Raw genomic sequence first — 13,020 nt, 5'->3', positions numbered from 1 at the left:
CAGTGTACGAATTTCAATTGCTGTCAGTTGTCGAAATTTTTACTTCAAAAACAAGGGGAGTGGAAAAAAGTCGAAGAAAAAAAAGACAAATAATCACTTGAGCGAGCTGTCAAGACTTAACGATTATTAAAAGCGAAGCATATGAATTACGCCCGTCCCTCCCTCCCTCCTAATCGTCGTCGGACGAGACCCGCGTCGATCTTTCCAAAAGAAAGTTGGTCACGCGACAGACCTGATTGTGTGGGGCCGGGGCATTAAAACTCTGCAGCCACGTTTCTACTGCCAGAAAGTTTCCCGCCCTAGTCCGCGCTCTTGTACCGTGCGTTGTTTCCGTTGTTGAACAGGTCTGTGGTCATCACGATGATGTGGAAAGCTGTGGCTGTTGCTGTGCTCAGCTGTCTGGCTGTGGTCACTGCCGACATTGTTAAGTACAAGGACTGCGGTGAGTATTTTAGTTTATTGATTTTTTTTTTTTAATCTGAGGGGTAAAGGGGTAGACAGAGGTGACAAAACTTTGCCATTCCTGTGGGAATTTACTTAACTTTAATAAACTGTATGCCATTCCTGTGGGAATTTACTTAACTTTCATAAACTGTATGCCATTCCTGTGTGAAGTAATTTAACTTTCATAGAATGTATGCCATTCCTGTGGGAATTTGATTAACTTTCATAGATTTGTATGCCATTTTTGTGGGAATTTGACTAACTTTGATAGATGTGCATCATGATGGTAAAACAGTGAAATGCCGATCGACGTGAGCTGCTTCAGCCAGATGGTATTCAGATTCCAGCACATGTTTGTCAGTCTGGTCATCATGGTCCAAAGCGATAGCATAACCCAGCCAAGGTGAAATTATTCGATTTCCACCACAACTTTGTCAGTATGGTAAGTAGGCTAACCAAAAGCGATAACCAATAACTTGATCAAATCGAGGCTGAGAATCTTTCATTAATTTTGGCTGACAAGAATGGAATAAAGTGGCGTAGATCCAGATCTTTCTGTACATCCTGCAGCGCTGAACACGCGCCGGTTTAGGCTGGAACTGACCTGTAGTAGGATCTAGTGTGAGTTGCCTGTCACCAGACTCTGCAGATCTTTCTTTCTTTCTTTTTTTTCTTTTTTTTTTTTCTTTTTTTTTCCAGCTCCAGTATCACTTAGAGTGGAAAGATGCAGGCCTAAAATGAACTGTGGTGGGGTTCAGCGCCAGTAGTCTGTCACCAGACAGTAGGTTATCAGTCTATAAGATCAGTTTATTTGAGCTCCAGTACCACTGTCAGTATCACTGGTTGGGCTGGGGGCCTTGTACTTCGAGTGGAAAGACGCAGGTCTAAAATTCAACACTACTTATTTGGGCTGGGCCTGTAGCCGTGTGGGCCTAGCATCTGTGTTGGGGAGTAACTGCTTCTCTCTGTCTCTGTCTCTCTCTCTCTCTCTCTTCCACCCACCCTAATTTTTCTCCATGCAGTTCACTAGGACAGATGCAAAAAAATATGCCATGCGCAAAAAAAAAAATCTGTCATTGGGTGAGATTTCATTTCTGAGCTTTATGCCTCTCTCTGTCTCTCTCCCTCCCTCTTTCCCTCCCTCCCCATCCTCTCCTTCTTCAGACATATACACACAAACGGTCACACGCACTGACGCGCCCGCGAGCACACACACACACACACACACACACACACACACACACAAAGGGGGTTTGTGTTTGCGTCATGTGGTGGTGAGTGAAAAGCATATGGGCAATTAATTATGCACAAGCGAGCGAATGAATGAATGAACAGGCCTAATGACTTGAAACTCGGCTGTGCTTTGGTCCAAAGTACATGCACTGACACCCTCACAGCACACGCTGTCCTTGCCTCAGCTATACTTCATTGACAGCAGGACAAACATGACCCACTTGGGGATTTAGTGCTTTCCCCTGAACAACGTTTTCCAGCTCTTTTTTTTTTCTTTTTAAGAAAAAAAATGTGCATTATTTTTTGTGTGAATTGTGTGTGTGTATATATATATATATGTGTGTGTGTGTGTGTGTGTAGACGTAAGCTGGAAAAAAAAGGGGGGGGGGGGGGCGGCGAAGAGGGGTATTACTTTTGTTGTAGTTGACTAGACGGCCGACAACAACGGCTCACTTTGAGCCAGTATACCCAATGTGGAATGCTCACATACCCTTTTAGTCAGTATGGGGGGGGGAAACAAAGGACTGTGGCAGAATGGTGAAGACGGTTTGGGGCCAATGCTGTGCCCATGAGGGTACGATTGCTGCTCTCGCCCTTTCTCCCAAGTGTTGGCCTGGAAAATCAAACTGAGCGTCTATAGTCGTTCGGATGAGACGATAAACCGAAAGTCCCATGTGAACCCCGCACTTGGCGCACTAAAAAAAAAGTACCCATGGCAACAAAAATGTTGTCCCCTGGCAAGATTATATGGAGAAATCCACTCTGACAGGTACATATATATATTGTGTGTGTGTGTGTGTGTGTGTGTGTGTGTGTGTGCATGCAATCAAGGCCTGACTTGCGTAATGTAGCTGCAAATGCACTAGCATAGCAGATGTGGTGTAGCGTATGTGGATTTGTCCGAATGCAGTGACGCCTCCTTGAGCAACAGAAGCTATGGGGAGAACGACAAAGAACGACCGCGCTTTGCGTGGCATGGGCATGGGCATCGGTAGTGCACTGGATCTGTGTGTGGTGGATGAAACCAGACTGCACAGTTTAACTCAATCAGTACGGCCACTCCTCTCTTCTCCTCTACACAGACCCCTCGGATGTCCAGTGGGTGTCTGAATGACCCAACCTTTAGTTTCCGTCGTAAGAATTGTGGTATTCTTTGTCAACATTCACCTCTTCAGTATAAGAGCCTTCCGCTTGCAATATTTTGATGATGGTAATTGGGGTGAAACGCTGTTAACGTCGTCTCTTTCGCCGTTCGTATGGAGAGAGTTAATTAACAACAGTTAGGATTGTTCAGCTTTTGACGTGTTGCATTCACCGTGTGTGTGTGTGTGTGTGTGTTCAGTGTTTTGAGTTTTGAGATGATATTTGAAGCAGTGATGTTAACCCTTGGTTGGTTGGTTGGTTGATTGATTGATTGACTCACTGGAGACAAAGTGAATTGATGTGATCACCCGGTCTCGGTTGTCGTTGTTTGTGTGTGTGTGTGTGTGTGTGTGCGTGTTGACTGATTGATTAATGTTGTTGGTGACTGACTGACTGACTGATGTTATAGGTGAAAATTGGATTGATTGATGTTATAGGTGACTAACTGAAAGTGATTGATGTTGTTGATTACTGATCTACTGATCGATGTTATTGGTGACTGACTGGTAGTGATTGATGTTGTTGATTACTGATCTACTGATTGATGTTATTGGTGACTGACTGGTAGTGATTGATGTTGTTGATTACTGATCTAGTGATCGATGTTATTGGTGACTGACTGGTAGTGATTGATGTTGTTGGTTACTGATCTAGTGATCGATGTTATTGGTGACTGACTGGTAGTGATTGATGTTGTTGATTACTGATCTAGTGATCGATGTTATTGGTGACTGACTGGTAGTGATTGATGTTGTTGATTACTGATCTACTGATCGATGTTATTGGTGACTGACTGGTAGTGATTGATGTTGTTGATTACTGATCTACTGATCGATGTAGTTGGTGACTGACTGAAAGTGATTGATGTTGTTGATTACTGATCTAGTGATCGATGTTATTGGTGACGGACTGGTAGTGATTGATGTTGTTGGTGACTGATCTACTGACTTATGTTATTGGTGACTGGCTTGTTTGACTGATTGATGTTGTTGTTGGTGACTGACTGATTGATGTTGTTGGTGACTGACTGATTGATGTTGTTGGTGACTGACTGATTGATGTTGTTGGTGACTGACTGATTGATTGTGATTGACTGATTGATGTTGTTGGTGACTGACTGATTGATGTTTGACTGATTGTTGTTGTTGGTGACTGACTGATCGATGTTGTTGGTGACTGACTGATTGATGTTTGACTGATTAATGTTGTTGGTGACTGACTGATTGATGTTGTTGATGACTGACTGATTGATGTTGTTGGTGACTGACTGATTGATCAACGTCCTGGGTGACTGATTTATTAACTGATGCTATAGGTGACTGATTTATTGATGTTGTGTGTGACTGATTGATTAATCGATGTTGGTGACTGACTGATTGATTGATGACGTTGCTGACTGATTGATTGATGTTATAGGTGACTGATTTATTAATTGATGTTATAGGTGATGTTGTTGACTGCGTGACTGATAAATTGATCAGTGCTGTTGGTCACTGATTGATTGATGTTATAGGTGACTGATTTATTCAGTGATGTTATAGGTGACTGATTGATGCTAAATATGATTGATTGATGTTGGTGGCTGACTGACTGATTAATTGATTGGTGTTGTTGATGACTGGCTGATTGACTGACTGAGTGATGCTGTTGGTGACGTGGCGGGCAGGGTCTGTGAGTGGCACCATCAAGAGTGTGGACGTCACCCCTTGCCCCGCTGAGCCCTGCCAGTTCAAGAGGACCAAGACCATCAACGTCACTGTCGACTACACCGCCAGTGAGGACGCACGCGCGCACACACACACACACACACACACACACACACTTGTAGTTGATGACTTTTCTTCCAATATTTCATAAGCCACTGAAAAGATTTTGAATGATTATTCATTGCTTAGAATGTTTTCGGAAATTTTAAACTCCAGTCCAGTTGGTATCCTCCTTTGATGTGTCATAACTAACGTTGTTATTTATATTTACATTGTTGTAGGTTAATACTTGTTGATATGCATATACATATTCTCCTTCCCATGACACCTCATTCAATACACACCACAATCTCTTTAGACCTTTTCTTATAATATACTTTTCCTCTGATACATAACATGAACACCTTTTTACACTAATATTCACATGCATTCCCTTTCCTTTATCCACCTCTTTACTCCTTTCCGTCTAAAAACACTTATTGTGAATAGACGTTAAACTGAAGATAACACACACACACACACACACACACACACACACACACACACACACACACACACACACACACAGAGAGAGTCAGGTGATGCAAACAGATAATGAATATATACAAACAAGATTAGGAAAATTTGTTTATGAATGCTGCCGCAATTTATTGCATTAACTGATTAATTGTGTGTTTCTGATTCATTCACTCATTTATACCATTGCACCTGTGTCTTATAAACCTTAAGGTTTCATGACAATAAAATCTATTCTATTCTATGATATTATATTATATTATATTATATTCACACACACACACACACACAGAGGAGTACACACACACACACACACAGTGCACAATCACAAACACACACACACGCACGTGCACACACACACACACACGTGGAGGGAGGGGTTGTGGGTGGCGCTCTCACTGTAGCGACGCGCTCTCCCTGGGGGGAGAGCAGCCCCGTTTTCACACGGAGAAGTCCGTTGTAACAAAAAGGAATAATACAATTTTTATTAGGGGGAGTACGGGAGGGGAGGTGATGGAGGGCAGTCTGTGTGTGTGTGTGCGAGCGCGCGCGCGCGTGTGTGTGTGTGTGTGTGTCTGATCTTTGCATTAACTGACCAGTTATATCGTCAGTTTTGGACGATACCGCCAATAGTGACATCATCATGAAAAGAGGGCAGGGGGAGTGGGGGGGGGGATGCTTGTATGAAGAGAAAACGTTATGAGAGGCAGTCCGATTGACGAGGAAGAGGTAAGAGGAGAGCTTAGCGGGAAATTGGAATGAAAAAGAAAATAAATAAAATGATTTCCTGAGGGACCATACTACCACTGCTGCTACTATTACTATTTCCTATAGCGCTGAATCTGGTGCACAGACAAATCAACACGCTTACACACCGGTTTATGAGGGGAAAAAAAGCCGTGTCCTGCTCTATGTCTGCAGGAGTTTGCGTGCACGCGCGCACACACACACACACACACACGCGCGCGCGCGCGCGCAAATGCATGCACACACACACACACACACACACACACACACACACACACACAAAATAAAAAAAAACGTGTCCTGTTCTATGTCTGCATGAGTTTGCGCGCGCGCGCACACACACACGCATGCACACATACACACGCGCACACACATATACAAACGCATGCATACACACACACACACACACACACACACACTATGACTGTATTCTCTTGATAACACTGGAGCGACAGAGAAGTTATGCTGTTATTCCGAAGAAAAAGAACATCTGCTTTGGCAGAGAAGGTGGAGGGGGCAATCTGTTTTAGTATATGGGCGTTGTTCCCTTTTTGGTAAAGTCTGCTATGATAATAATGTATAAACCATCTGTTACGGCAAAGAGGTTTTTTTACTGTAGGGGCAAACAAAAAACCAACAATCTGTTTTTAGTACACACCGTTCCTTTTGGCAAAAGAATAGTCAGAACATTGAACGGGGAAGCAGACGGGCGCAATAGCCGAGTGGTTAAAGCGTTGGACTGTCAATCTGAGGGTCCCGGGTTCGAATCACGGTGACGGCGCCTGGTGGGTAAAGGGTGGAGATTTTTACGATCTCCCAGATCAACATATGTGCAGACCTGCTAGTGCCTGAACCCCCCTTCGTGTGTATATGCAAGCAGAAGATCAAATGCGCACGTTAAAGATCCTGTAATCCATGTCAGCGTTCGGTGGGGTATGGAAACAAGAACATACCCAGCATGCACACCCCCGAAAACGGAGTATGGCTGCCTACATGGCGGGGTAAAAACGGTCATAGACGTAAAAGCTCACTCGTGTGCATACGAGTGAACGCAGAAGAAGAAGAGAAGAAGAAGAACGGGGAAGCAGAGAAGAGTGAAATGAACGTACAGAGTGCAAGTTACAATACCCACTGTCGTTTGAACGAAGTGAGTGGAGTTCTGAGAACGACGACTGAAGAAAAGAGATGACGACAATGATGATGACAGCATGGAGATGTAAACGATCATCCATCCCATGTTCAGACTGAGCTGCAGAATGATAATGAAGGCAGTGATGAATGAATGAATGGTGAGTTGCTGCTTTGGGAAACATGCTAAATGTCGCACCATCTTCAAACGCACTCTTTATTATTATGTCAGTATTTGTTGATGCCTGAAAAAAAAGGTGATTGTGAACAAGCTAAATATCGAACATTCTTTATGTAAGCGGAAGTACATTATTTTTTTTATAATGCCAATAATCTGTTTATCCCTCTGCGTTTTATAATGATTATTTCGTATGGAACGTGCTAAAATATCGTCATCCTTTCTTCATACAAGCGGAAGTATTGTAACGTTGTTCATGAGAATGGCAGTGTCCGTTCAGGCCTGTGCTGTGTTGTATTTTGGTGGCTTTCTCCCCTGCCTTTTGGTGGAGAACGAATGGTTTATGTATGTTGATGTGTATCGTGGTTAATGGTTATGTTTCAGTTTCAGTTGCTCAAGGAGGCGTCACTGCGTTCGGACAAACCATATACGCTACACCACATCTGCCAAGCAGATGCCTGACCAGCAGCGTAACCCAACGCGCTTAGTCAGGCCTTGAGAAGAAAAAAAAGCAAAAAAAGCGGGGGAATAAATAATAGATAAGCTTACATAAATAAATGAATAATAATTATAATATAGAAAAAGGTAGTAGTAATAATAATAGTAATACTAATAAAATGATTTAAAAAATTTTTTTTTTAAATAAAATAAAAAAATAAATAAATAATAATAATAAAAATAAATAAATAAATAAGACAACGATGGTGATAAATAAGCGAATAAATGTAAAACATGAAGACACACATTCACACACACACCCACACATGCACAACAGAAATGCACCAAACATGCAGTTTCACAGATATGAAAGCACAGTCAAATACATATAAACGTACATGAGTTCCAACACACACACACACACACACACACATGATATGATATATATATATATAAGTGGGGGAGACTAACCATCCCCGAATAGGCCTGCCAGGCCACGACCAACGCTGCGCGAGAAACGTCACCTACAGCACAACTCCAGTCTCCCGAGACTGAAGGATGCCTAGTCAGCCTCCTCTCTCTCTCTCTCTGTCTCTCGTTCTCTCTCTCTTTGATAATGTGTGTGTGATAATGTGTATGTGAGAGTTGTCAGAGTGACACGGATATGTTCACACTATTTGAATCGTTATCTAATATTTTTATTCGTGGCCCACTCCTTTCCAATGCGCCGGAGCCCCAACAAATAAGTCATTACCTTGTATTGTCTGTCTCTCTCTGGTGTGTGTGTGTGTGTCGCGACGCACCCTGTCCTTGTTATGGGCCAAGGGGGGTACAGTGTAACTTGGGCAAGACACTGTGATCAAATTCTTGTCCAGATAGTCGGGACAGCCGTTTCCTCCTCTGCTGTTCTGATGGTCATTGTCGGACACGACTACCATACACACACTCTGTCTCTGTCGAATAGCATCTGTGTGTATATATATATACACACACACACACACACACACACACCATCATCATAGATATTCACATTCAACCGTCTTGGGAGACTATGGAATTATGCATTCGTTTTTAAGCACAAAAACACACACCCAAAAAAGAGTAAAAATAAAATGAAATAAGACACGATGCACTAGATGAGGACGTTGTTGCCATTGACGTTCACACGGGTACCGCAAACTGACGTGCAGACATCGACATCACCAAGGCTACCACCAAGGTGTACGGCTTCATCCTGGGCGCCAAGGTGCCATTCCCAGTGCCTGATGACGCCTGTCAGGACATGACGTGTCCCGTCAGCAAGGGCAGCACCGTCACCTACAAGAACGCCGTCTACGTCAAGCCGGAGTACCCCAACGTGAGTTTTCAGAGCTCATACTCAAATCAACGCAATTCTTAAATGTCTATATAGTTTTTAGTCTGTGTGTATGTATTCAAGTATACCTACTGTTTTAAAACCTGCGTTTGAACTAGAATTATTTTTAATGTCATTTAGACCATAACCAGATTTATGAAGACATGCATACACATTTACATATATACCATCAGTAATGGTGTGTTAAGATCATGTTTCAGGCCAGGTAGGATTGTCTGGGGGATGAGCTCAGGCTGAAGGTATTTTGTATCACTGAGTAGATTTTGAAGGTCGCGCCAGAATTCCATCACGTAAAGATTAATTTAAAAGAATTATGGGCTTTCTGATTTAATAATATCATTATAACTAAAAAGTAAGATCTGACTGAATTTAAGTTATTTGAAAATATGCTGTGTATTAGGAAGTGTTTATAATCTTTATAAAAAAAAAATTAAAAAAGGGGGTGGGGGGGGGGGGGGCTCCCTATAAAGGGAGGTAAATCCTTTGTGATACATTTACCTGAAGAATAAAGGGAGGTAAATCACTTGACCGATTTACCTTGAAGATTGTAGCCAACCCAGGACATGCTTCTGGCATTGGACATTCTGTCAACATTTTCGCCAAACATAAACATGAATATGACTATACATGCATAAACAAAATTATACTTCAGAGGTATACAAAACCAAAGAATGCCAACGGGCAACTTACACATCGTTGGCACGGGAATAAAAAGTATACAGCACAGTAATAATGCCCCAAGTGTTATAATACTTTGTCTACAAAAGATTACACAAGGCTAAGTTCACGCTACACATGGGACCGGTTTATATTGTCATCCGAAAGACTACCGCTGTCACAACTCATGACAATCACGTGCAGAGCGCTGTGTCATCTGTGCCCTTCCCCACTTACTCTCTTCAGCTTGCCTGTCAGTTGTGTGTGTGTAGTTCCCTGTTTTACGTTTATTTCGTGCAATCGTGGAGCCTTGTTTGTGCGATTGTTCCACTGCTCAGCAGGCGTTCAAGTCTCATGTCAGTGGCAGGTTTCTAAGCTTTGGGCCCGCGGCCTTCTTGGTGGAAGGTGCCTGTTGAGTTAGGGGTTTTTTGCCCAGTTGGATGGTACCCTCATGTGAGGATCGCTATTCCTTCAGGTGGCCATGCTTCCGTGTTTTCTGTGTGCACCAGCAAAGAGGGTAGGAGTGCCCTGATGGACGTGACTCGTCTGGTTTTTGTTGTGGTTTTTTTTCCAGCGTCAGGGTAGTAGTACCCGGTTGGCAGCGTTCCACTTCGTGTGCCATTTGTCCTTCCGCCTGTGTTGGCCGGGTAGCGTTGGTGCTCTAGTCGTCTGTCTGTTACCCGCTGTGTTCCTCCTGCTGCCCTCTTCTCGTTGCTGTCGTCGTTTGTGCACTTGTTTTGTCGTCTTCATCTGTTTCCAGTCTTCACCGTACAAGTCGTCATTTTCCTTTTGTGTTGTGCAGTGCTTCAGTTTATTTATTCATCAAACGTCCTGAGTTCACTGATAGCATTCTCCAGACTGCCGCTGGATGGCCGTGCCTTCAAGCTGTGTTTTTTGTGGGTTTTGTGTGTGTGTGTGATTATTAATTTATCCATTCTGTCATCATTTAAGTGTATCAGTTGTTGCGGCTGTGATTGTGGTTGTTTTATTTAGCAAGTTCTGTGTGTGATTGAATAAGTGTATGTGAACTCTGAATTATTTTAGTCTGTGTTTGTGTTGTCTGGGTGTTAGTGCTGGGTTGGGTGGGGGTTTCTAGTCCGCTGTCTTATAGGGCGTGACAACGCCCAGACCACCACTCAAGTCGAGGGGTTCTTCTTTCCCTTGGCTACCGCCTTCATCATTGTGAAGATTCTGTAGGATGGGAGGGGGGGAGGAGGGGGCAAATCCATGGACTCGAACCCGTGGCCACTCGCTTTCTAGTCGAACGCATTACCACTGGGCCACCGCTCTGTTTATCTTAATCAAAATGTGTGTGTCTATTGATTTGACAAGGTAATGATGTGTATGGTGTGCAGGTGAGTGTGGTGGTTCAGTGGGAGGTTCATGACCAGAACGACAACCTCATCGTCTGCTTCGACGTGCCTGTGCAGATCTCCTGAGGGGAGCAAGGGGAAACTTGGGGAGGGGGTCGGGGGGGTGCTGTTTGGAAAAACTGGTTCCCTGGCCTCTCTCTCTCTCTCTCTCTCTCTCTCTCTGTTCTGTTCTGTTGAGCTTTTGAAAGGAAAAGAAGAGCGTGTGGTGTGTTTTGTGCATTTTTTAATTGAATAAAGATTTCCTGACCTTTTGTTTGTTTTTTGTTGGATAGTGATTCGATCTGTGGTTGAAGTTTGAATGAGATAGCTTTTTAATTTTGCGCGTCCTCCCCGCCCCCCACCCCTCCGATTCTCTCATTAAAATAAAGCACCAATAATGGCATGAGAAAGGAAGGAAAGTGCAGTTATGTGAGGTTACTGTTGACATCTTTCCTCACCCGTTTCATCTACACCACGCGCAGGCAACATAATAATAATGGATACTTATATAGCACACTATCCAGAAATCTGCTCTAGGTGCTTTACAAAAACGCTTTTGTTAACATAAAACATATCTATGTTATACACACACACACCAAAATGTGACTACACACACACGCACGCACACACTGCATACATACATTTTAACATACATGTGTATCTAACAGCTACCCTAACACATACGCACACATAGGCAGGCACAAACGTACATAAACACACAATACACATTCATATACATGCATGTAGTTATGTACACATACATATGTATACACACATAGTCAAGCACAGCTAACGAAAAGGAAGTGGACCTGCCACAATTGAACTTATTGCTGAGGGAAAAGTTGAGTTTTGAGACGAGATTTAAAAGATGCGAGGGAATCAGAATGACGGAGGTTATCAGGGAGAGCTTGTTCCACGTCTTTGGCGATTGAAAAGAAAACAATCTGTGTCCCATCCAGACACACACAACTAATCACCAGATGGGTTTCTGTACACCAACGGACGTCAGTCTTTGATATCACGGGAGAGTTTTAATTGGCTTAATTTGTTTCGTGTTCACACTTGAAAGTGCACTTTTGTGAATGTGGGACATCGCATTGTTTATCTATTATTAGAATTTTTTTTTAAATACCGTAATCGCCAGCGGAAAAAAAAATTCGGGTGAGTTTTTTTGTTTTTTTTTAATTTTGTTTTTTGGTGTGTTTTTTAACAAGGTCAGCCTTGTCTCATGTTAACGATTGAAAGCGCACTTTTATGAATGTGGGACATGTTGGATTGTTTGTGTACTATAAACACATGACTCATCAGTATCACGGACAGAGTTTAAAGGCCAGTCTTGTCGCATCTTTAACAAACACGTGAAAGTGCACTTTTGTCAATGTAGGACATCATTTACGTAAGTCGTTGAACCGTACATTGACATGGCCGTGTTTCATGCCCTGTAGAGAAAGTAACATATACATATATATATATATATATATATATTCAGCCCCTTCAGTATTTCACGGGTGTCATCCTCTTTTGTTGAAAGGACTATTGTGTCATCCATGAAGGCTTTCAAAGGAGGTATCTGGTATCCGTTACCGAGGTCGGCTCGATCCGTTCCCTTCATTGAGGCCTTCAAGATCACTTCCATTGCCAGCACGAACAGGATGGGAGAAATTGCACAGCCCATGGCTATGCCCACTTCCAGATGAATCCAATCTGTCGTGTATTCCTTGGTGGAATATATATATATATATATATATATATATAACTTTTCGTACGTATGTGTGTGTGTGTACGCGCGTGTACGCGCTCATTCGTATATGTATGTACCAGCAACAGTGACCATTGCGTTGTACTGATAACGTAGACAAAATTTTACGGTTTGTCAAATTCAAAAATTTGACTTCAGACTGGCGACACAAAGATCAACACAGAAAACATTGCAAACCATAATGCATTCACATGACAGTTCTTAGGATAAGAAGATATCACCGACAATATTACATTGGTTATAACCCTTTGCATGCTTTTATGCAGCTTCAAACTAGTTGACACCTAAAAACTCTACGTAGATTTAAGTTGGCTGTTTAAGTGAATGTTGGGATGCTTCAGAAT

The 13,020-nt window shown here is 42.7% G+C and overlaps 1 protein-coding gene across 1 annotated transcript; it reads left to right on the top strand.

The window, feature by feature from the left end:
• The first annotated feature begins 215 nt into the window (after positions 1-215).
• On the top strand, positions 216-11,150 carry LOC143296112 (NPC intracellular cholesterol transporter 2-like). The gene is made up of 4 exons (XM_076607891.1): positions 216-442; positions 4,487-4,594; positions 8,724-8,890; positions 10,921-11,150. Exons 1-4 carry the CDS (start codon positions 361-363, stop codon positions 11,002-11,004), a joined length of 441 nt encoding a protein of 146 aa, XP_076464006.1. The 5' UTR covers positions 216-360; the 3' UTR covers positions 11,005-11,150.
• Positions 11,151-13,020: the final 1,870 nt, after the last annotated feature.

The sequence above is a fragment of the Babylonia areolata genome, chromosome 21 (genome assembly GCF_041734735.1).
Source record: "Babylonia areolata isolate BAREFJ2019XMU chromosome 21, ASM4173473v1, whole genome shotgun sequence".
Classification (NCBI taxonomy): domain Eukaryota; kingdom Metazoa; phylum Mollusca; class Gastropoda; order Neogastropoda; family Buccinidae; genus Babylonia; species Babylonia areolata.
Note: the sequence above shows the minus strand (reverse complement) of the source record. Positions and strands in the feature narration are given on the sequence as shown.